This window comes from Lutjanus erythropterus, chromosome 4 (assembly GCF_056507025.1).
Source record: "Lutjanus erythropterus isolate fLutEry1 chromosome 4, fLutEry1.hap2, whole genome shotgun sequence".
Taxonomy (NCBI): domain Eukaryota; kingdom Metazoa; phylum Chordata; class Actinopteri; order Lutjaniformes; family Lutjanidae; genus Lutjanus; species Lutjanus erythropterus.
This window is the reverse complement of record NC_139320.1, coordinates 37,906,943-37,930,386: the sequence shown is the minus strand read 5'-3', so window position 1 is coordinate 37,930,386 and position 23,444 is coordinate 37,906,943. Positions and strand designations below refer to the sequence as shown.

Genomic DNA, 23,444 nt, shown 5'->3' with positions numbered 1-23,444 from the left:
TTAGCTTCTCATCTCTTGTTGTTTAGACATTAAATAAAATATATGAGCCATCGTTTTCTCAAACATGCCTCCCTAACTGTTACTTTCAAACCTCTAAATTTAAGACAATATCTGCATATGATTCACTCGTTCCCTTTAAGCTTCCTCAAAAGCCATTGCAAAATGTGGAACTACCAGCGATGGCAACCACAGACGTATATACGTAGACACCACCACATTGGCCTTTGGATCATACGTCAACTTCACTGCCGTTTTGGTCCGAGACTGGCCTGTAAACATGTTCAAGTAGGGGAGCAACATTTTTTTTTTTTGGTTAAAAAGTACTAAAATGTTTACATTTCTCAACAGACTAAACCGTTATACATTCAAGGATTCATGATCTACATGGAGAAAGTTACTTAAACTTACTTAAAAGTGGTGAAAAAATAAAACTTTTTTTTACACATTTAAATTCCTAATGTTGCAGGAAATGTAAACATCTGGCCCCTTGGCACTTTACGTCTTTCGATTCTGGCCCTTCTAAAAATGTAATTGAATAGACAGATCCTTGAATATAACATTAGTCCTTCAGTTGGGAAATTCAAATTTTATAGAGCTTTTTATCCAGAAAAAAATGCAGCTCCCCTGTTAACATGGATTTGTTCTCAGACCAGTCTTGACCAGACCAGAATGGTGGCATTGTTGATGTATCACAGCAACAGGCTCAAGCGGTCAATGGATGAAAGCAACCCATCTAAGTACTTTTTGGGTGCAAACAACCACTCTAATTTGACTGTCGATTAACACATTTTCTGAGATATTTGCCCTTGTAAATGCATAAAATGAGAAAAGCCTAGGAAACCAAATTGTATGGCCAGTCAAATGAGAATGAGAATTATGCTGTGTCTTTGCCAATCATCGTTACATAGAAAAATTTAATAAATAGGGGTCCTGTCAGTCTGCCTCCATCAAAGTGTACGAACCTGACATATACAGCTACCTTAGGAATCTTTAGGTAATATATTTCAGACATCTGTAACTCGTTAAGACACTTCAGTTTGGTTGTTTTGGTACTGCTGAACCAAACTCCACTCAAAAAACAGGCGTTTTATGGTAGGGCCATATATTTTACAACAAAATTTTTAGTTACACCATCAAAAAGACTCTGTTCTTGTAGATTGAAGGAAATCTGAAAAATCAGTGCACATGTCATTTACTCAGTAACATCATTAAAGGAGAAATCTGTAATATATTACTGAAAGAAATCATATATTGACCATGATATGTCATTAGAAATGAAGGAGACATGCTGAGTAGAAATACTATTCCAGTGCCTAACGTGTGTTATTTTTTTTTGCCTGTATCATGTTAATTTGAGTTCAGATTAATGCCAAATGTTTGCCAAATGAATAAGTGTCTGTTTATAAGTCATAAGAAATCAGTAATAATCTTTAAGGAGTAAATGTTTGATAATTAAGTTGAGCAGTATGTTAATGGAGTCTGACAGGCAGTAGGACAAGCAGCAACTTAAGTCCAACTCCAAAGTGTGTGTTTCCGTAGCAGGGGGCTTTTGTTTTACAGGATAACAGGCTTAGCTTTACACTGACAGACAACAGACAGTAATTTCCACCCAAAGGGGGGCATGGTCGTTCTCAAGACAGGACTGTGAAGTATATCTGCTCTCATCCATGTGGTGTCTACGTATTATATGTCTATGAAAGCAACAGTATGATCCCCAGCAACAGCCTCACTTCACACTTTTTAGCAGCTCCTGAAGGTTAAAACAAACACACTTTGAACACAACAGTCTGTTGGTCTGGCAGAGAGGATAAAGTGCTGTTCTCCTTTGGCCCCGATGTGGAATCAGATAAAAACCAGTGGTCAGAATCACTCGTAGACCCCGGCCTCCGATCGCAGTGCAGCATGATAAAAAGCCTCATGACCCAGAGCCTTGGACAGCAGTCTTTGCCCGCGGGGAGACATGCAGCCCTGGCCAGGCAAATATCCGGCCACAGCTTTACCGGATCTTGTGGGTTTAGGTTTGGGCGCTGCGTAATACCCCTCCATGTGGTCGTATTGTGTGGGCCTGACTTTAGTGCTCTGCGTCCTTCTGTTGGGCTGAGTGGAAAAGGAGCCCAGATGTTCGGGATCCAGAGGGGATTTGGCATGGTGATGATAGTGGTGACGATTCTCTCTGGTGCTCTGTGACCTCCCTGGTCTCCTGAGGATGCTGGGTTTCACAGCTCCTGCGTAGCTGTTGACAGCATTGGTCATTATTAAGTAATCGTGGTCATGACCTCCTCGCGTATGGCTTCTGTTATTGTGCTCCACATTCTTGAGGGGGCCACTCCTTTCTGGAAGCGAGGGGACTTTGCGAAGCGGCGGCTGCTGCTTGATCTGAATCCGCCTGGATGGTCCTGGCTCTCTGTGACTGTACTGCTGCCTGGCGACCTCAGTGTCGCACTGTGATGTTGGGGATGTAGCAACCACAACATCCTGATTATCCGTCCTGCTGGCGGAGAGCAGGCAGGCATTTCCAGGGTCTGACTTGCTTCTTGTGTGCATTATGTCTCTGCTGGTCATGTCAGTCAGCGAGACAGGGCTCTCGGGAGACACAGCTGGACATGTATTCTTACGTCTGGATTTACTCTCTTGCTTGACTGGTTGATATACGACTCTTTCAAAGACTTCTGCGTCTCTGGCCTCGTAAACAACAGTGTCCCTGCTTTCTATGTACAGCTCCCTGTTGACAGGAGGGACATGGCGTGGAGAGTAGTTGTAGTAATCTGATTGTCCACTTTCCCTCGTGGAACGCACAGTGTAAGACTGGCTGTGCCGGATACCACTCTGCCGGCAGGGCTCTACGTAATAGCGGGAGCCTTCTATAGACGGGTTCATATCAGAATAGGGGCTATAGCGATACTCGGCACGTGGGTTCTCAAATTGCGGGCGCACAGGATGGATGCCCGTCTGGATCAGCCTCTGATATGGTGCTTCCTGACTTTGCTCAACATAAAACATGGTGTCAGGGGGCAGGACTTCTGTCTCTGCCAGCTCATAGTGACTTATCTGCGGGGCATGGAAGGAGCGAGCCCTCCGGATGGCCGGGTGCCCACCTATTCTATCGTCTGACCTTTGCCATGGGACTTGTTGTCGGTGGCAGCCACCGATAAGGTGCTCATCTCTATGGTAACGTCTGTACTGAGGTGACAAAGGGTGGCGTAACCCTAAACTGCTGTAGCGGCTCTCGGAGGACTGCCTGTACAAGCCTCTTGGCCCAAAGAGGTGAGGTGGCAGAGCATCAGGCCGATGGCAGTGAGGTGCAGGCATTCGTCCCGTTTGAATCGGCCGATGATGATGATGATTGCTGTAGATGTCCTCGACTAGCCCTAGAGGTCGGTCCTCCTCTGGGCTGTAATGGTGGCTTGAGGATGGATGTGGGAGGACCTCCTCAATCGAGGCAGGCATGGAGGTCTCCGCCAGAACAGCGCGGAAGTTAAATACATTGATAGAGTCGGTGTTCACGTACACAGGAGAAGTCGGAGTGGAGCACACAGGTTGGGTGGGTGTTGAAACACCAACACTCTGATAGGTGGGTTCTGCTTGAAGCTCTTTTTCCTCTCTGTGGTCCCTCCGCTCAGCGCTGCCTTCGTCCAAGCTCCCTGACCCGAGTGGACTCACATTAGGTGTGAAATTGCACAAGCTTTCCTGTCCATCAGTGACCTGCTCCGAGCCGAGGTGAGCAGGTAGGAAATGAACAGGATGAGGGCAGCAGTGGCTCTCCACGGGGCCATGCGCTGATGATTGCCACTGAGGGCCGCAGTAATCCTCAGGGTACACTTTAAGATCGAGAACGGAGGGCCGGGGCGGTCTGTCCTGGCCGTGAGGAGCTTCTTGTCTCTGGTGAGGGTGCGATGGGACGTTGTGTCTTCTCTGGGAGCCACTGCTAGCCTTCTGGGCAGATTCGGCCAGAGCAAGAGCCAACTTGCGGGCAGCACTCGTCAGGGGAGGGTGAGGAGGGAGAACAGATACTGAACTCATAAGTCTATCTGTTCCTGGGGAGGGATAAGACAAACAACGCTACAGTATGACAGGACAAACAAAGCTATGGTAAGACATGATGGGACAAGACACAAAAGCTTTCATAAGAAACTACAGAGTGCATTATTATTATTTAAATAGATACTAACTATATACAGTAAATGTTATGTATGGTGTTCAAGGGATGGTTAGGATTTGTGGAAGTGGGGTTGTATGAGGTATTTATCCACTGTATTACCTACAGTAGATGGCAGTTGGCATTCCCCCAGGGGAAGCAGTAAGCTAAGCAATGTGCTACTGTGGACAGGGTCAGCACCAAAAGGTGTTTTAGTCACTTGGTCAACCTAAAAAAAAAAATCAATATCTAATGTCAAATGTTGTTTGCAGAGCCGATACTCTGATCCGATACAGATTTTTCAATTTCTTTTTTTTTCAGTGCAAGTCATTTTTATCCCCTGCTCTGTACAGCTGTTGTTATGGTCTTTATTTCCCTCCCCCCAGTATACATGTCTCACTACTGTATCTCGATCTGTCCTTAAAATGTTCAAATGGACTTCTTTCATTGGACTTCTCAGTCTTTTCTTAGTTGTTTGTCTTGCCTTTTGTCTGTTTCATTATTGTTGTTATTATTGTTATTCTTGTTGAAGTTTACACTATATTTAGAATGCTTTCATCAATTTACTTTGCCATCAGGCAGCCTTTTCCAACAGGAAACCACTGTTATATAAGCCAAATGTCACTCTCTCTCATTCAGCCAGTGGTGAAATCAGTCATTTTACTTTGCAGAACACAGCAGTCCACTGTTGCTTCAATCTGCTAGTTTGTTTGTGTTATTGTGTGCCTCTGGTGAGTCTTAATAATAACCTTTTAAAACACAGAAGTCATACAAAAACACAAACTAGCCCAAGGAGGTAGCAATAAAACAGCAACTCCCATGTTCTGCAAGGTGAAATTACTGACTTTGCCAAAGGAGTCTGGTGTAGTGAGAGACAGCAGTGGTTTCAGATCTAAACAGGCTGTCTGACGGCAAAGCAAAGGGGTGAAAATATTCTAAGTATAGCGTATACTTTAACTTTAGGTTAGCGTTGAAAATATTCAAAATCAGTGTTTTTCAAAGGGAGGTACTATTACTGCAGGGGCTAAGTGAGCTTTTTAAAAGTATATTTTTTAAAAACATCAGTCATGCATAATTCCTGGAATAATAACACTGTTCAATAAAAATGTGAATGCAAGTTAAATTAAACCCCATTTTATATGTAATTGTCCTATTTTCACTGCAATGTTAACTGCCGTAAAACCTCACAGAAGAGGAAAGCAACAAACGCAGTTATGTTCACTGTGAGCAGGAAGCCAGTTTCTGTTTCGAATGACATACGAAAAACAAGAAAATGGATTTGTGGTTAAAACGTAGCAGTAATACAGCTGCAAACACAGAAAGAACTGAAAAAGAAGAAATGTTTTAATGGGATTTACTGCAACAAGCTGATACTGATGCAGTGCAGTTTTAAATATTATGTACACTTAAATGGATATTGTTTTTGGTTTTTTTTAGGTGGATAAAATATGTTTTGCTGCTGATCCTGTCTACAGCAGTACATTGCTTAGCTTCTGTGCTGGTGCTCCTCTCTGCTTCTCCAAAGTGAGGGCATGCTGACCGACATACTGCTCATACAACCCCACTTCAACTAATCCAAGCTCTCCCTTCAAAGAGGAGTGGTACTGACCTGGATCAGGCAGGTTCTGTGCAGACTGACTGAGGTCAGTCAGGGCTGATGCCTGGCTCGCTGTGCTGAGTGGGCTGCAGTGTGGGTAGGGCGCTTTTGGCACCTTTCCATCTGCCAGCGCGGCTTCACATCTCTCCACTGGGGGAGAGGAGGAGGGAAGAGGCGGAGGAGAGGTGGATGCATTCTGAACATCTGCTTGTGTCTTAAAAGATTTCTTCCTGAGTTTAGGAGAGAGCTGCTTCGAGCTGACCTTCCTCACACCTTTAGCGAGAACCGGGCTAATATCTGGAGACTGAGAGCAGCTGATGTTGTTGTTCGGAGAGGAGATGGGCTCCGATTCGCTGGAGCACCCTGCACTCTTCCTCCATTTATTTCCATCTTGGTTGTGTTGCATCCCAGGGGTCGCTGCGGGTGGGCTGCACTGAAAAGACATGGGGTCAAAGTCCAAACTAGAGATGCCCGCAGCTGGTGGACAGAGATCGAGATCGTCCTCTTGGTGCGGAGGTGAAATACACGCTGTGGTGCGGACACGATCAGCACCATTATGACCCTCATTCTGTGGATGGGTTCTGTGGTTGTCTTTACTTCTGGTGTTGCGTAGGTCGTCTCTACTGACAGCAGAAATGGCCTCGCTAGTCGAGCGAGGTCTGCGGGGGCGGTAACTCGGAGGTTCCCCTGGGATTGAAATAAACACGTGTATTTTGCCTCTTAAAAAACACAGATAATATAAACCAGTGGGAGCCAAGTAGAAACACGTACGATTTCAATGAATAATTACCTTCCACGTTGTGCAAAGAGGTGAGAGATTCCTCACTTTTGGTGGAGCGCAACGTGCCGCTGTCTCCTCTTCCACCTGCAAATGTTTTCAGAGCAAACAATTTTTTAGAATAAAATGAATCTTTACCTCTTCTGACACTAAAATGTTTAAACACATCTAACTGTCAAGATTTGTTGAAGCTCATGAAACAATACAGAAACGGACGCTGTGAGAGTTCTTTATCTTTTCTGGCTGTGTAACAGCAGCAGTGATCTGACCTGGCAGTGCGATGCTCTTTATCTCATTAGGCTCGCTGGGGTGTCGCTTTAGTTTACGTTTGGACACAGACTGGGACTTGCCCAGGTGGAAGAAGGACAGCCAGTTCCCAACAGGAGACTTCTTAGCTTTAGCAGGAGGCCGCTTGCTGCTAGAACACAGAAACAAATCATCTTCAGCTCTCCCCGTTTCAACTAACAAGAGGGCCAGTTAGCTCGCACAAGCAGAAACAGATAAAAATGACAAAAACGGAACATCAGGGCTACAACTAATGACTATTTTCATTACGTTTTAATCTGATAAATTGTTTAGTGGACAAAAAGTCAGAAAAACTACTTCTCAGATTTAAAGGTAACACCTTTAAAGGGAAAATCCCACACTTTTCATCAGTGTTTTTATGTCAGTGTTGATGGTAAATGTAGTCAGTAAATTTGTCATCACGTCCTATATTGACAGAGAAAGCTGAGCTCTAATGCTGCAAAATTTGTTGTTCTTCCTGCATCCAGTGACATCACAGTGACGATGTTGGTATTAAGGAAGAACTAAAGGCTATTTCAGCTTGGGTTATTAGTCTCCACCTCTGGGTAGCCAGGGTTTGTGCTAGATTAGCATTTTTCACCTAATTCTATGTTCTGGTTAACAGCATGATAGCTATAAGCGAGGATGGTGATGGGAGTCACATGATCATGCGAAATGCATCCTGGTTCATGTATGTAAGTACTGCTGCACAGCTCCACGAGCAGAAACTCATCTTTCTTGGTCAATATAGCAGCACTGAGGAATTTATTGCGTGAATTTACAACATTTACCATCAACACTGACTGGACATCCACATGAAAAGTGGCAAAGTTTCCCTTCAAATTCTGTGAACTGTTTTATCCGACCAACAGTCCAACACACAAGCAGCAAATTTTCAATTCACACATTTTAATAGTTGTAATCAGCAAATCTTCCAGTCTTTATCTAATCTAACAAATGATTAGATTTCAGGTCTACAAAACAGTGTTGTGCATGAACATGCTTGTGTTTTTGGTAAATGGTGAACTGAACAGATCAGTGTCCAACTAATGAATGTGAACATCATTTACTCCTGAGAGAGTGAATGCCTGATGTTGTCAGTTGAATACAAAAAGTGTGATACAGAAAGCAGGGAGAGATAGCATGCAAATATGGACAGAAGTGCAGACATGATATGGCCTAAAATGTTTTTTGACCATGCAGCCTGAAGTGTATGAGCGAGGCTTCACTGCAGACTGGAGTCTCTGTTGGTAGTAAACTTGTCTCCTCTTGTTGTTTCCCTCTAATCCTCCTTGCAGTTCTCATACTTTATGGTTCATTCAGTTTGAACTGGGAAATCGACGAGTTCTGAGTTCCCAGTTGCAAATTTCAACAGTACATTCTCGAGTTGTTATAAATAGTTGTTAATAACTATAGAGATGAATGAAAAGTCATGAATATTGCACTCCATTTGTATGACATCATTATATAGAGTCCAGCATCCCTGGTAGGAGGAGATTCTATTTAAAACTAATTTTTAAAAAAACAAAACAAAGGACTGCGAACTTATCTAAAAAATTATGAAATTGCGAACTACGAACATGAACATTATTTATTAACACTTTTTGTTATTTTTGCTCTTTACGTTTTTTTATATTTTAATCCTGTGCTGAGCCAGGTGCAGTCGCAATTTCGTCCTGTGTACACTTGTGTATACCGAATGACAATAAAGTTTCTGTCTGTCTGTCAAATAGTTCATTTTAATCTTTGGAACCTGAACTTTGAGCTGACTAGCTTGTGACACTGCTACAAAAATTGACTAATCACACAGACTAATAAGCATTATGACTGAACAACTTCAATAAAAAATAATGACGTGTAGTGCTCATGAAGCAAAAGAATAAAAAAGGAGGACTGATCAGACGGTCTGTAACACTACCTCTCCATCGGGAGCTCGATGACTGTGTGAAACTTGCCCAGCAGAGCTCCGGGTCCCTCCCCAACCTCAATGTAGTCGCTGTGGGTGAGGCAGGGGGTGGTGGCCGGAGAGCCCAGCTGTGCCTGAGTGCGAGCCTGGGCCTCCTCCAGAGACAGTAACTTAGTGGACGGGGAGCAGACCAGCAGGGACTTGGGTCTGGATAAGGTGTTGTTACCTAAAGGTGAGGTGTTAGAGTGCGTTACAGATGCAGATAACCTCTGAATGGATGCTACGTGTCTTTTTGTTTCCGTTTTGAATTACCTGTGCTTTCCCGTATGATGGCGTTGAGTTTAGGGCTGAAGAGAGCCTCTGTGTTGTTGAGGATGAACTCCACCACCACCGACTGGATACGCACTTCCATGAACGCCGCTGTGCCGCTAAAACAGGCCGACTCAATCTGTCTGGACCTGAAACACAGTTACAGAACAGAACAACCTATTTCCCAACTCTGGACCACTGAGACATGCCCCAGTTCACTGTCACAGAAACACAGGAAGGAAACAGCAAGTTTGGCATTAATGGTGCCACTTTAACAGTTTGCATGCAGCTGTGCATCTAGAATGATAGTTCAAGAGTCACCTGAGAAGGTTAGGCGCCCAGACGATGGCCAGGTTTTTAGTGTGCATGTTGGTGGTGGAGCTGAAGGTGGCCAGGTGGGAGAGGTGTCTCATGAGGTACTCCAGAGTCCTGTAGATAAAGAAAGGCAAATATTTAGTATTTCATCTGCTAATTTTTAAAATATTTCTTTTTCAAATAATCATAAATGTAAATCGTGGGTCACAGCGAGCCAACCTCCCTCTCGCTCCTCTCCTGATATTTTCCATCTAACACAGTGAATTAATGGTTTAAAAGTTGGCGACTATTGGAACTGTGGAAAGATAAGCTGAGACATTTTGACGAGTTTTATATTGTTTCTGTTGAATGAAGTTGACAAGAATGAAATTGAAAAATTTCATTACACTTTTGCAAAGTGAGTCTGGTTAGTTTGTCAAAAGCAGCAGCTTTTTGTGGTTAAACCAAAAGTACTGTAAGGCTTTTTCACACCAGATGCATTTTTATTCCATGCAATTTGCATATTAATAATATTTTTCATACCTGTAGCCAATGCTAGCTTTTCACATCAACAACGACATTTTTCTGAGTGATATTGCAGCGTTTAGTTTCTTCGGACTAAAGTAAAGTTTCACTTCTGACAGACACACATCTGACCAATCAAATCACGTGCTGTTGACGAAGTCATGCTCAAAACATTCAACATGATGAACTGCATGATTCAGAGAATTCCATTTAGTATGACAAGGGAAGAGAGAGGAATAGCACATGACCTTCAGTATGATGATGGTGTGTAAATCAAGCTTCAACAGCCTACGTAAAATGTCTTTGCTTAGCCTCCTAACCAGTTGATTCCTCTTCTGTGGAGGAGTATGGATGAACCAAATGCACTCTGCACACAGCGAGAACTGTTTACTCCTCAGCCTCTTCAAACTGATGGCGAAATACGTCCTGTGTTACAGTTTCAGCTCACCCTAGTTCTCTTGTCTTTCTGTTGAGGGTGCCCAGGTATGTAATTTTTTTCTTAACTTTTATTATTCAGTAAAAGGACCATAGTCAGGTATATCAAAGTTTTGCCATTTATTTGTGTCACTGTGGCGATCCTTTACATAATGCCGTCAGACACTTTGAATAACAATCTGAGCCTGTTAGTGGCAAAAACAGTTTTAGTGGATATACTTTGAAGGAGTGCAGTTGCCTGGAGGGATTACTCTGCAGCTCAGTTTCATTTCTGCCGGTTGCAGCACTCTGCCTCAGTATTGGGCTGATATAAAAAAAATTGTTGTCCCCATTAGTCACTTAGACACAAAAAGATGGGTCCAGGTTGAAAAACACCAAAGTTACCCTTTAATGTAGCATTGCTTAGACATTATTAGAAAATACTTGGGCACACCACGACATTCCTGCCATACTGAGAAGCGACCAGACTAACATTTGTGGCACTTATTTAGAGCTGAGTTTCACTCCTCAGAGCAGGATTTTCTATGTGGTTGAGATTTAAGTAAAAAAGACGGGTTTTATCTTCACACAGTCACAGCACTGACGGTTTGTGGTGTTTCCGATGCAGCAGCACTCCCTGTTCTAGAAATCAAACAGTTCCACTTGAGGCCACCAGGGTGCAACATTGAGCTTTGATCCTGACCTGTAGTGTGGCGGAGGCAGCTGCTGAATGACATTGTGGATTTTGACCAGCCTCTCCTCATCTGTGGCAGCAGACACGGCCTCCTGTGAAGATAAAGCACACACATCACTGAGTGGGCTCATAATCACAGCAGAGGGAGTTGCCTTAACTTTCCCGCTTTTATATTCAGAGCAGCCAGTGTGTTTGGGCTCCCTTAATCTGCTATTTGGTTTTAGCGTGCAGATCCCCTGCTGTTCCTAGAAAGCTCAGTGCGATGCGGTGACCCCATTTTGAGCAGCACTTAAAACTGAGCTGAAAATTTTACATTGTCTCTCCAGTTCTTTGATCTTCACTGAGTAACGGGGACATTTGTCCTCTGAAGCTTTTTCTCCTCACAATGTTTAACCACTATGCCAGTTTCCATCTCCATATTTATCCCCAGAATAAATCCCTGCCCCAATTCCACAGCTCCGCTCCTTACTGAGAACCTGTCGTAGAGCTGGTAGGTGAGCAGCGGGTTGGGCAGCTCTCTGAAGTACAGCTTGCACAGGGAGCCCACTGAGTGGATATCCTGTCTGAAGGTGTCTCTGGTCAGGTCCGGGATCTGCTCTGAGTCAAACTCATGCCTAGATGACAGAATGAAGAAGAAGAAGAAAATATAGAACAGCGTAGGAGTCATCCTACTGCCCATCTGCCAGTATGAAAACACAATGACAATGAGGACATTTTAACACCATAAGGTAGTTTGCTCTGTGCATTAGTTATTTGAAATGACAGCTGCCCATCAAAACCTACGTTCAACAACCAGTCGCGATCACAATTCCAACAAAAAAACACATCTGATAACGTTGGATCAACATAAACAACATTCAGTTTTCTAATAAATTGCCTCTGAATTGTTGCAGTTTGTTTTTGCCCAGCACAGACCTGTTTTTTTTATCCATGCCGGAGGAAACCCCACTGCCTTTCTGAAACGGTTTAGTTACTGCCTCTAACATCAGCTTCTGCTGCAGCCGACTGTCTGATATCGAGTGCTGTGCAGTTTTGGCAGACAGTTGTTTCTTGCAAATGACAGACAAAATATGTTGTGATGAACTCACGTGGTGCCTGGAAGGGTGCATTTCATTTTTGTTTTTCATTTTCTTTTTTTACGCTTGTGTAAAAAAAAAAACAACAAAAAAAAAAACAGTAAAAATACTGTGTATAGTGCTGTTGACAATCACAACACCAATCTATCTGCACATCTCATGAACAAAAAGAAGCAGAGAGAAGATAAATCTAATTTTGCCTCCCCAAAATAGCCAGAATAGATTGTCTATCCATTATGCCTAAATGACAGCTACAGTTGTCATGGCAAACCTTAAGGCCACAGTATATCAGATATAAATTAAAAAACACAGAAATGACACTCAATACCTTCTCAGCATCACCCAAAAAAGATAAATAGTCCTAAGCCCATAAATTGGGATATATATATATATATATATGTTTATTATAATTTGTTTTTCTCATACTTTTGATTTTTTCACAACCAAATGGTAGTGATGGAAAAAATGCTTGGAAGTTTTCCCATTTTAGTGCACACATTGTTCAAGACATTTGACTAATTTTCATCTCTTTTTTTTCTTTTTTCTTTCCAGTGTTATGAAAATTCAAAGGCAGAGGCTTGTAAACAGTGCAACTGCTGTAGATAAATTTAGTTGGAATTGTCTTCTAATGTAAAACAAAAATAAATTATGTTTTTAATTTTGTCAGTTTTGTCAACATTCACACATTTTCTGTGGCAGTTACAGCATTTAAATAAATAATTTGTTATATGTGATGTTCTTTCTACTCCATACCAGTTTAAGAAAAAATGAATGCATGTGTTCATGCAGGCAAGCCGGGGATGCTGAGAGAACAAGATGAAACAATGAAGGCTAGAGTAGTAGTACCAGTAAGAACTTCAATCAAGTCTCAACTCTGGTAATACTGCTAAAAATCTTTGATACTCCCCAAACTAAAAAAAACCCGATATATTCAACAGAGTTGAGCAGGAGAAGAAAGCCCTTCAATAGACTTAATGAGTATAAACTGAGAATCATCAACAAGTCCTGAGATATTGAGACGTGAAGTGGCAGCGGTCAACAAGAAAATCCCTTTTGATTGGCTGCCAACAGCCCATCAGCTCGTGTGTCTCCCAGTTTATCTAGTAATGGTGGTTTGTTTCATGAGTTCCTCCTGGCAAACATAAAATAGATGAGAAAATCATTACAGCCTCTTCAAACTGCACAGCTTGAGTCAAATTGTAGTTGATGGGTTTCAGAAGAAGCAGCTAAAAATAACAACACTTGGAGAGCAGCATGCATCGTGTTGATAGTGAGTGCTACAGTTATTTTATTGATACTCTCTGTCTCAAATTGCTTCTTAATCAGTTGTCAGAACTGACTTACCAACCAGCCTCTTGTTAAACAATTAAGCATCCTCTATCACACATTGTTTAGAGTTAAATTCATCGTCAATATAATGAATAAAAACGGTTCAGACCTCAGTTTCTGGATGTTGGAGGAGATCCCAGACAGCCTGTAGATCCCATCCACCACTCCGTGTTTCTCTATGAATTCAGCACAGCTCTTAACAACCTGTGGGACTACAGGAGACAGCAGAGAGTCATGAGAGGCGGAAACATGACGTTTCTGATCAACAGGCTGAAACACAAGATGTGTTGATCTACGTTCACTGTGCTGTCATTGAATCAGTTCTTTTAGCGAGCTAAAAAAACTAAAAAGCTAAACACAGCCTTATTTTTCAACTAAATAGAGAACATTTTTGTTGCTTTTTTTGTATTAATGTTATCTTTCTCTTCCTCTATCATTTTAAGGCCTTTGGGCATCTTTTTTTTTTTCTTTTCTTCTCCATTTGTGTCTCCTCTGCTGCGTCCCATTCTTCAAAAATAGTTGTATTCTCCAAACAGATTGAAAGAAATGTTAAAATCGTCCATTGTTGTCTTTTCCTTTCCAGTCGTTAGTTTACCATGTTGCTAACTCAGCTTGTCACAGTTGATAATGAGTAAACTTTGGCGGTTGTGCTCTTTAATGTTGCCATGGTTACAAGTTCGGGAAGCTGAATCTGACAGTTATTTTCATTATTGATTCATCTCCTGATTATTTTCACGATAAATTGATTAATCATTTACGATTGTCTCTAAATTGCTTCTTCTATCCAACCTACAGTCCACAAATTACAGAAATGTCATAAGTGACAAAGAAAAGCAGCAAATCCTCACATTTAAGAAGCTGGAACCAGCAAATGTTTGACATTTATGCTGGAAAAATGAGTGAAACAATTAATCTTTTATCAAAATAGTTGGCATCAAACCTTCTTTAGCTCAACCAATCGATTATGACATGACATGAACAGTAAAAATGAAAAAATCTGAGCTTTGCCTCTATCATACCATGAAAATTTAAACACATATCTGAAAGTACAGAAATACAGAGACAGCTTTTGGCAGACCTACAAGGATGCAGAAACATGTCCTGCTGGCAAACAGAAAACAGTCATTCACACCACTGACACAATTCACATCGAACGCCACCACAGTGTATCACAAATCCACCGTACAGGCAGCAGATTCACTGGGTAATCCCTTCTCGGGATATTTACAATCTGAAAATGTGAAACATTCCAGTGTGAAGTGCCAGCAGGTGAGAATTACACGACGGAAAATAAAAAAAAGAGGCCGTTGTAGACATAATTTACCTTCGTGTCCTGAGTTATGGAGATGTTCCCCCAGGTCACAGCCGAACACCCTCTCTCTGAGGATACCGCGCTGCCGCAGCTTCTGAGGCGGCGGTCGAGACTTCATAAAAGTCCTCAGGAACGTCACCAGCTTCCCATGCTTCTTACACACTGATTAAGATGACACACACACACGTAACAGCCACTTTAAATCAATCTGTCCCACATCCCCTGAGCAGCTCTTAAATAAATCATCGAGCAGAACACACACACACACACACACACACAGTGAAGAGTACCTGGCTTAGGCACCGAGCTTTGAACACTGGGGGGAATCTTGTCATTTATCAGCTCAACACAGTCGCAGGGGAAGAAACCAACCTGCGAGCAGAGAGGCGGGGATGAGGAGAGTAAAGAGGAGACGCAGAGATGGTGATAACACTTGGAAGTTCAAAGGACCAGTGGGGGGTGTGCAGCGCTGGGTGAAGGTGCAGAAATAGGTCAGTAAGCATGAGGGTACAATCTGCCTCAGGCTCAAAATAGCTGGTCTGCATTCTTATTGCCAAAGCATCTTGAAGCGGGGTGTCGCTCAACCGCAATGACAAAGTAGACTCTTTCTGCTATTGTGATTTAAACTGAGCTCATATAATCTGAATGGCTGCATACCAGATGGCTACTGAAGGTCAAATTTGTATTTCTGTATAGAAACAAGTGATGTTTCTCTTCTGATGGGCAAAAGAACACAGTCCATCCTGCAGATCTGTCTGTGCATGCTTCTCCCTTCACCTTGAAACCCCTCGACTCTACTTCATCATCATCAAGCGACACATTTCTTTCTTTGGGATGGTCCTCCATAACAAATAGAAGGGAGTAGCATTGTATCTTGTTTATTTATAAGGCTCTACTGCAAAAACTACCACTGCTCTCTGGCTGCATTTTCACTGCCTGGTTAAAAGACATTTTGACATTTGCTGTACCTCCTGTTTACATTGAAGTGGGTTCAGATACTATAGTACATACAAATGAAAATAGCTCCAAACAAGTATGAAGTCTTATTTCATTTCAGCATTTTAAAGCGCTTGCGAGTGCATGTTTTAACTATCCCGATCCCAGTGAGAAGGCCTGTTTAAACAGGATTACATCAATAAAATCTTAATATGAACACATTTAAAACCAAGCAATATGTCTTTATCTCGCAGCATGAATTCCCTAGACACTAAAATATAATTTGTATAAAGAAACATTTGAAAGATGCAGCAAATGAAAAATACATTTTCCAAATTCCAATCTTGTGTCTCTGTGTTGATCATTCATTTATCTCTTCATCATTTTTTGTTGTATTTTACATCAAAATCCTTTTTTTGTTTTGTTTTTCCTGTTACATACATTCAATAAAATGTGATTTGGGGTGATATGTAACCCTGCTGATCATATCAAACTGCACTATGACGACCAGATCACAACAAACCAAGAGTATGTTTGTGTGAGACAATGTGGGACATGCTGATGGGTAGTCTAAAATTTTGATATAATACTTTTCTAACTTAAAAAATTGAAGATTCCTATTCTGGTCATTAGCTGTTTTTCCTTCTGGTAGATTAAATAGCACATGGCAGACTATGCAGGTTACAGGTTCAAAAATAATTCAATAATGAAAAAAAAAAACCCTCTCTGATAATCTCCCTCCACTTCACAGTCTTTGTTGTAGCTGTTTCTCTGTTTCTTTGTGGTACATGCTATACCAGTTTAGGTGGAATATGATGGAAAGTGACTTTGTGATTACTCGCATTTTCTTCCCTTGAGCATACCGTAGGCAGCAATCACAGTGACAGGTTACCCTGCACCTGACCTGCATGTGTGCAGTTTGATTGACATGAAACACAACCCTGTGATGACAGCCTCCTCTGCTTTCACCAAGCCACGTTTTTAGAAAAGTGTCTGTTGTGGTTTGACTTTTGAAAACTAGAGCCAATCAGCTGGCCAATTTTGCAAAGTTCTTCTTCATTTTTTCCCTCATGTCCGTCCTTTCTTGCATTTGTTTGTTGTTGTTTTTGTTGACCTTGCTTGTGTTGCTGTGCTGTTTGCTTCTCGACTTTTTGAACTGTGATTTGCTCCGCTTTTATTACTCTGCTTTTATTGCTGCCCACGTCTGTTCTCTGCTTAATATTGTCTGTGTTCTGCTTTTACTGTAATTAACATGCCTTTAGAATTGTTGATATAACTTCTTACTTAATTCTTAATTTCTATATTGACTTTAAGTTGCCACGGATAAAAACTAGTCTTTTGGCTAACTGTGGTATATTTACAGTAATGTTAATATGTTAAATGTGGGACATCGTCTCAATATGTGGGATGTGGGACAAAGGATAAAAATTCTGTGCAGTCCCTAATAAAGTGGGACACCTGGTCAGCCTAAACTGCACTGTCTCTTTAGGAGGTTTGTGTTTGGTTTTCAGCTGGAAAAAACTTTGTTTATACTTCCAAATAATGTGGCTGTGGTCTAATTAATCTATTTCAGCCTTATCTTACTCCCTCTGGTTTAACAACACAGGATGAGGGAGGCAAACAGTCCTTCTTGCCTCTGTATCTCTCTACAGCCTGAGTGTTCCAATCAAATCAATAGAATTGCCTCTAAATCTCTCTCTTTAAGTCAAGATTAAATGAAAAATGTCTCTTTAACCCTTTCAGATCACATCCCCATCATATGGCGCACCTAGTTAACAATATATGACAAAAAATGCAAAATACAAAAAATCTTTTTCTTTGTATTTTTATAGGAAAATCCAATCATGTCTCCTTTCTGTAAAACAAAATAAAACATGTGCTCACCTGGGTTAGAACCAACCAGTTTCAACCAATATATAATGGCATTGTCCTCAACTTTTAGCTGCACAGAGCCAAGAATCATTAGTTGTCTTGCTAGCAATAACACAGTACACTGAATTATGACACACTCACTTTTCAACATTCAAATCAAATTCTTTCCCAATTGTTCCTGTTTCATTTAAAAATATATCACAATACAGAAGATAAAGACGCTCCGACCTCTGTTTCACTGTGACTTTAATCACTGCTTTACTAGTTGTTCTTCCATTAAAGATAATGAATATCAAGCTCATCGCCCTCCTGATACGACCACAAGAAGAATGAAGTACAGCTGACGACTCACCTGAAAGCCATGTTTCCCTCGCCACCAGCCCGTGTCCTCTTTAGGAGGCATGTCTATCACTGACACAATGTCCCCCACCTGGATCACACAGAGAGTGACGATGACAATAAATTCTGATCACGTGATTCTCTTATCTCCGAGACAACAGAGGTTACCTCAAAGGTCAGCTCGTCTGTGGCCTGGGCCGTGTAACGTTTGGTGACGTGAGCGGCAGCGATGGCAGGGACGTTGATCGAGGCTTCCTCAGACACCAGCAGGTGGTTGCCCTTGTTGTCGATCTGGAAAACAAAATGATGACGTTACAAACATCCTGACATTTAGAGAAATACATTTTTACCATCTTGTTGTTGAGTTCGACATTTTGGCCAAGCTTAAAAGAGCAGAGAGAAGCAGCTGGTCTTGTTTCATTTGAAGTGACAGAAGGAGACAAACGAGGCACAACGCTGATATTTTTAACTCGAGCAGCGAGACAATATGTTACTGTAGTATGGGTTTATTAAAGTAATCAATTAATTTTTCTCCTGGTATGTTTCAGCCACTCAAAGAATTATAGTGTCAGATTTTGAATGTAGAAAAAAGAAGAGCTACAAACTTGTATTTAAACTTCATCCTAATGCATCATAGGAGTGCCATAAAAGATAAATCTGTAGAATAATACAAAAATAAATGTGGAAATATACATAGAAATCAATAATTGAGGAAAAATAAGTAAAAGAATCATAAGCGTTTTCGTTTATTTTCACATTTATTTGCTCATCTATTTATGTATGAGTAGTATAGTTTTAAACATATATATTTAGTATAGTATATACAGAAATACATTCACAAATAAAATGTTAGAATAAATGAAAATGTTAAATATTATTCTTTTATTTATTTCTGCTTATATTTCCACTTCTTACTCTTTTACAGATGTATTCTGTTTTTATGGCTGTCCCATGACTCCATATCCTCCCACATTATAATTTAAAATAAATAAATAAAAAATAAACACTATAACCCCTCAACATTTAATTTTCATACTTCGGAGTTTGCACACCCACACAAACCCACCTCTGCACAGCCTCTGTGTTGTGCACAAACCCGAAACCACTATGATGAAGCCCAGCAGCTGTTCAACACAAAGCTAATCCCAAACCACCACACATTTGTGTTAAATGTGAGCCCTTCAGTTTTTGCGTGACTCAAACTGAAATGTCTGACTGTTCCTCTAACTTTAAACTTACTTAAATATTAATAGTGAGGAAATGAATATTGAATTAACTTAATGGGGTCATTTCTAGAGAGTGAATAAGTGATGGTGAGTGTAAGAGGGAACAGCTGATGAGAACATACCTCCATCCATGTGAGAACTGGACCACAGTTGATCTTGTTGTCAGCGATGGCAGAGAAGCGGGAAAGGTAGGTGGCCAACATCTTGGCTACTGACTGGATGGAGACACAAGATTGTCAAGCTTTGGTTAAGTCTGATAACTAAACAGTAGTTTTCCACACAACATGAAACAGAATGGACATGTTTTATTAGGTGTTAATGAAGCTTAATATCTAATCTGTGTGTAATGTGTATCACAGATTAGCAGAGGTGGGACCAAGTCGTTGTTTTGCAAATCACAAGTAAGTCTCAAGTCTTTGCACTCAATTCCCAAGTCTTAAAGTTTGAGTTTTGACTCCTTAACAAGTCATAATGCGCTCTTCTCACTGACTTGACCCTCAACTTGACTTGCCATTCTTTGTGCGACTTCAAATGTTGTTTCAACCCACATATTTCGTAAGCTACAGTTCTTTTCTTGTTGACTGCTTTTTTTCTGTTTTTCTACACAAACAGAATTATCCTTGGTATCATTTTTCACAACTGGAGCTCAGTATGTTGTTTCTCTCCTGCAAATTGATTGGATGCTGTCTGATACGGTTCAAATGCATCTGAAGAATTAAGTGCCGATTTTCTGGAAGTGAATAATGTTAGGTTTCCAGAATTAACTTTGACACCAGCCAAAGGGAATGGTAGATAAACAAAAAAAATGTATGCAAGTTGAACATTAAACTAATATTGTATTTGTATTGCTTAACAACTCAATTACATTTTTTAAAATAGAATTTTAAAAGTATACCAGTGTAGAATTGAATGGGGTATTGTTATGATTTTAGCATCTAATTATAAAGAAAGTAATGATGAATGTAGGCCTATGTATTTCAAGGAAGGAAGGAATTTCAAGGAAAAGAAAAAAGTAGAAACTTTCCCAATTTAAACAACCTTCATGATCATTGCTGTTTAGATATTATTCACCAAAAAAGAAAAACATACCTACATTTAGGGCTTGGTGGGTGTGTATTTTGAACCCGGTTGGTTGATTCAGGAAATAAATTGGTTTGCGACACACTTTTTAAATAACATACTTTTTAATCTTTGGGCGTGGAGGAAGGTATCAAGTATTCTCAAGTCAAAAGGAAGTGAAGTCATGAGTGTTAAAGTGGAGCTGCAAGGCATTTTTTGTCACGTCGAGTCTGAAATCATCAAATATGACTTCACTCCACATCTCTGCAAATTTGAGATAGAGATGGCGATGAAGCTCAGTGGTACCTCAACAGTGTCCTTCAACGTGTCGTTTCTTGGCAGCTCGGTGAGCTCAGAGTATCGGCGGTCATAGATACACAAGTGTAGGTGTTTGTCCAGCACTCTGAAGTCTTCATAGGATCTCTTCACCAGCCAGTTTTTACCCTGACAAAGAGAAAAAGAAAAAAAAAACTTTTGTAAGCATGAGGCAAAAAGTACAAAGTAATATTAGATATTTACCATTAATTTTCCGAATGTAGTGAGCGATGTTACCTGGCAGGTGATCTGGACCAGAAAGACCAGCTCTTTGGAGTCCAGACCAGTCTTCAGTCCTTCGCTCTGCCCCTCTGCGAAGGCCAACTATAGAGGGAAAAGACCCAGAAAAAAAGAGAGACAGAATATTGAGAGGGCCCACACTGTAAATAATGGATGCGTATAATACAACAATCTCTCTGTATGTGACCTGCTGTACAAGAGGAACACCATGTCCAACTCTATTCCTCCATTAAATAGTAAAATCCCTTTTACACTCAGTGGGGGGTTTGGGTGTAGAAACCTAAAGCACTTGAGCAGCAAAGAACTACAGGGAGCCTGAAAAAAGATGGAGGCTATCATTTTTAAAGGATTTTCTATGGAAAGAAGAACTTTTTTAGAAGTGGTCACAAATATATTCATTTTTGAAATCATTAAAGTGTATTATCTATTGCTGGAGACAATGTGGTTTTGTGATGGTAATGCTCATCATATCTTTTGGGACTGGGACAGTGAACCTGATATACTGAGATTACATTTATGTAATACACTGAGGCCAATTACCAGAAAGTAAATATTTTTGGCTGCAAGTAAAAAAAAACATAACTAAAAAATGGTTACAGCTTCAACAGTCTATATTACAAAACTTAGTTGAAATTATCAAAGATATTTATGCACAACCCTGTTTCCAAAAAAAGTTTGGACGCTGCTTAAAACCTAAATGAAAACAGAATGCAGTGATTTGCAAATCCCCTTTGACCTCTATCAAATACAGTACAAAAACAAGATATTTAATATTTAAAATGATAAACTTAAATGTTTTTTTTGTAGAGATACACTCATTCTGAATTTGAGGCCTGCAGCATGTTTCCAAACAGTTGAAACAGGAGCAGTAAAAGTCTGGGAAAGTTGTGGAAAGCTCAAAAACACATCTGGAGCATTCAAAAGGTAAACCGTTTTAAGATAAGAGGGACCATCACGATTGTTACCGGCACCATCTTCAAAAGCCAGCATCTGTGATGGTATGGGGGTGTGTTAGTGCCAATGGCATTATGGGTAACTGTCACACCTGTGAAGAGCCCACTAATGCTGAAAATCACTGAAAAAATTTCACTTTCAAAATTTCAACAATTAGTGTCATCTGTTCCCAAACACTTACTGAGTGTGAAAACATGATGTATCACATGTATCACATGTTGCAGGCATTAAATTCAGAATGAGTCTGTATTTACAAAAAACAATAAAGTTAATCAGGTTGAACACCAAATATCTTGTCTTTGTACTGTATTCAGTTGAATGTTTTACTTTGCTTTTACTTTCTTTCAAATAATTTGGGAGTTTGTGGTTATAGATTCGCAGAAATACAAGAGCATGGACTATAGGGAGTAATCCCTGAAAAAAGATGCACATTAGCAATTTTTAAAGACATATTCTGTGGAAAGAACTTCTTTAGAAATTCTCATAAATTTGTTCTTTAAAGTTTATTTGGGAAATAACTGCAGTATATCTGCTTCACCAGCGGCATGGAAACGATTCATATTCTCACTTCATCATAAATGCCGCAGTATGAAATGTATAATACATAAGTTGATAAGATATTAGCACTTGAAGGCGGTGTAGATTTAGTGCAGATTTCTTCTTCTTCTTCTTCCTCTTCCTCCTATATATGCCCCCAAAACTGGGAGGATCAAAGCCTCGCAGGAGTTTGGGAATACATTGACAGACATTACTGTAGAAGAGACTTCAAAGGCCTGGAAGCTGAGGGAAGTTCTGGTTATTTATAACTGTTAGCAGCAACTCATCCAGATACACTGTTACACAACACACAGCGACCTAGTTACTCCTCAACACTAAGACAGCAGAGCAGACTGACAAGGAGCGCGCAATGAGAAATTTGTTCCTGAATAAGTCATGATGGAAGAGCTCTTATTCACTGCAAGGATTTGTTTGAAATAATAGCTCGAACTAAAGCATCTGAATTAAGTACTGAGAGGAGGGGGCAGGAAGCTAAATGCATGATGGGAAATAGAGAATTACAAATAAACAAACATCGTAGCTTTATAAAAATTTAAATGATGAAACAACCCAGCAAAAATCTGAAAGTTTGCATTGAAGGCATGCTGAAGCATCACTTCCTCTATGATGCTCACGCCTCTGAGACTACTCCCTTCAAAATAAAACATGCTAACACCGCTCAGACTTTAACCCTTTGCACAGAAACACACCTGCATTATGCCATTTATTGACAAAAATCTGGCACCAGAAGCTCAAATTAATACACGTTCGGGTTACCTGCCACTAAGGCGTCTCAGATATCCATCCGCAGCTGGAGGAGGTGGCTCTCTCTTTCTCTCTCTTTGTGTGCAGCCGCAGTCCCGGACCCTCAGTAAGCTCCTCCAACCAGCCTAATCTTGGCTGAAGGCAGCAGAGTTTAAAATGCTGCTCCTTAACTCGCCTGTTTGCCGCCTTACGTAAATAAAATACTCCCCTCACTCACAGGGCTTTGGATCACCACACGCTCGCTGCTCCATTCAAAGCAGAAAATATGAAAAGAGGATGCTTCCCACTGTGTGTCTTCTTACCCCCCTCGCTGCCAGCATCTCTTCCCCCTCCTCCCACTTCTGTACTCCATCGCCCTCCCCCTCCCCCCCTCCTCTCCGTCTCCATCTCTCCTCTTTCTCCAGTGACAAAAGGGGGTTTGGCAGTAAACGGGCTCAAGCGGCACACACACAGATGCACGAGCTCATCCATCATACAGAGGCAAAGCTGCCCGAGACAGATAGACGAGCCCTTCTTCATTTCAAAACAATCCTCATTCATTTCACTC

General features: G+C 41.0%; 1 protein-coding gene across 2 annotated transcripts in view; it reads right to left on the bottom strand.

Moving 5' to 3' along the window:
- Window positions 1–1,475: 1,475 nt before the first annotated feature.
- Window positions 1,476–23,444, bottom strand: part of arhgap32a (Rho GTPase activating protein 32a) — a 43,867-nt gene continuing 21,898 nt past the window's right edge. Inside the window, exons 1-18 of one of the 2 annotated variants that reach the window (XM_084717898.1) lie at window positions 22,910–23,182; window positions 20,639–20,725; window positions 20,393–20,530; window positions 19,150–19,242; window positions 17,970–18,092; window positions 17,815–17,892; window positions 14,945–15,026; window positions 14,667–14,816; window positions 13,452–13,554; window positions 11,407–11,551; window positions 10,947–11,029; window positions 9,332–9,439; window positions 9,014–9,159; window positions 8,714–8,927; window positions 6,780–6,928; window positions 6,523–6,597; window positions 5,745–6,419; window positions 1,476–4,034 (exon numbers count right to left, since the gene is read on the bottom strand). In XM_084717898.1, the coding sequence (XP_084574024.1) occupies window positions 1,867–4,034; window positions 5,745–6,419; window positions 6,523–6,597; window positions 6,780–6,928; window positions 8,714–8,927; window positions 9,014–9,159; window positions 9,332–9,439; window positions 10,947–11,029; window positions 11,407–11,551; window positions 13,452–13,554; window positions 14,667–14,816; window positions 14,945–15,026; window positions 17,815–17,892; window positions 17,970–18,092; window positions 19,150–19,230 (4,380 nt within the window). In that variant the 5' untranslated portion in view covers window positions 19,231–19,242; window positions 20,393–20,530; window positions 20,639–20,725; window positions 22,910–23,182 and the 3' untranslated portion in view covers window positions 1,476–1,866. Of the gene's footprint in view, window positions 4,035–5,744; window positions 6,420–6,522; window positions 6,598–6,779; window positions 6,929–8,713; window positions 8,928–9,013; window positions 9,160–9,331; window positions 9,440–10,946; window positions 11,030–11,406; window positions 11,552–13,451; window positions 13,555–14,666; window positions 14,817–14,944; window positions 15,027–17,814; window positions 17,893–17,969; window positions 18,093–19,149; window positions 19,243–20,392; window positions 20,531–20,638; window positions 20,726–22,909; window positions 23,183–23,444 lie in introns of those variants that run through there. The other variant, XM_084717899.1, reaches the window with a different exon arrangement.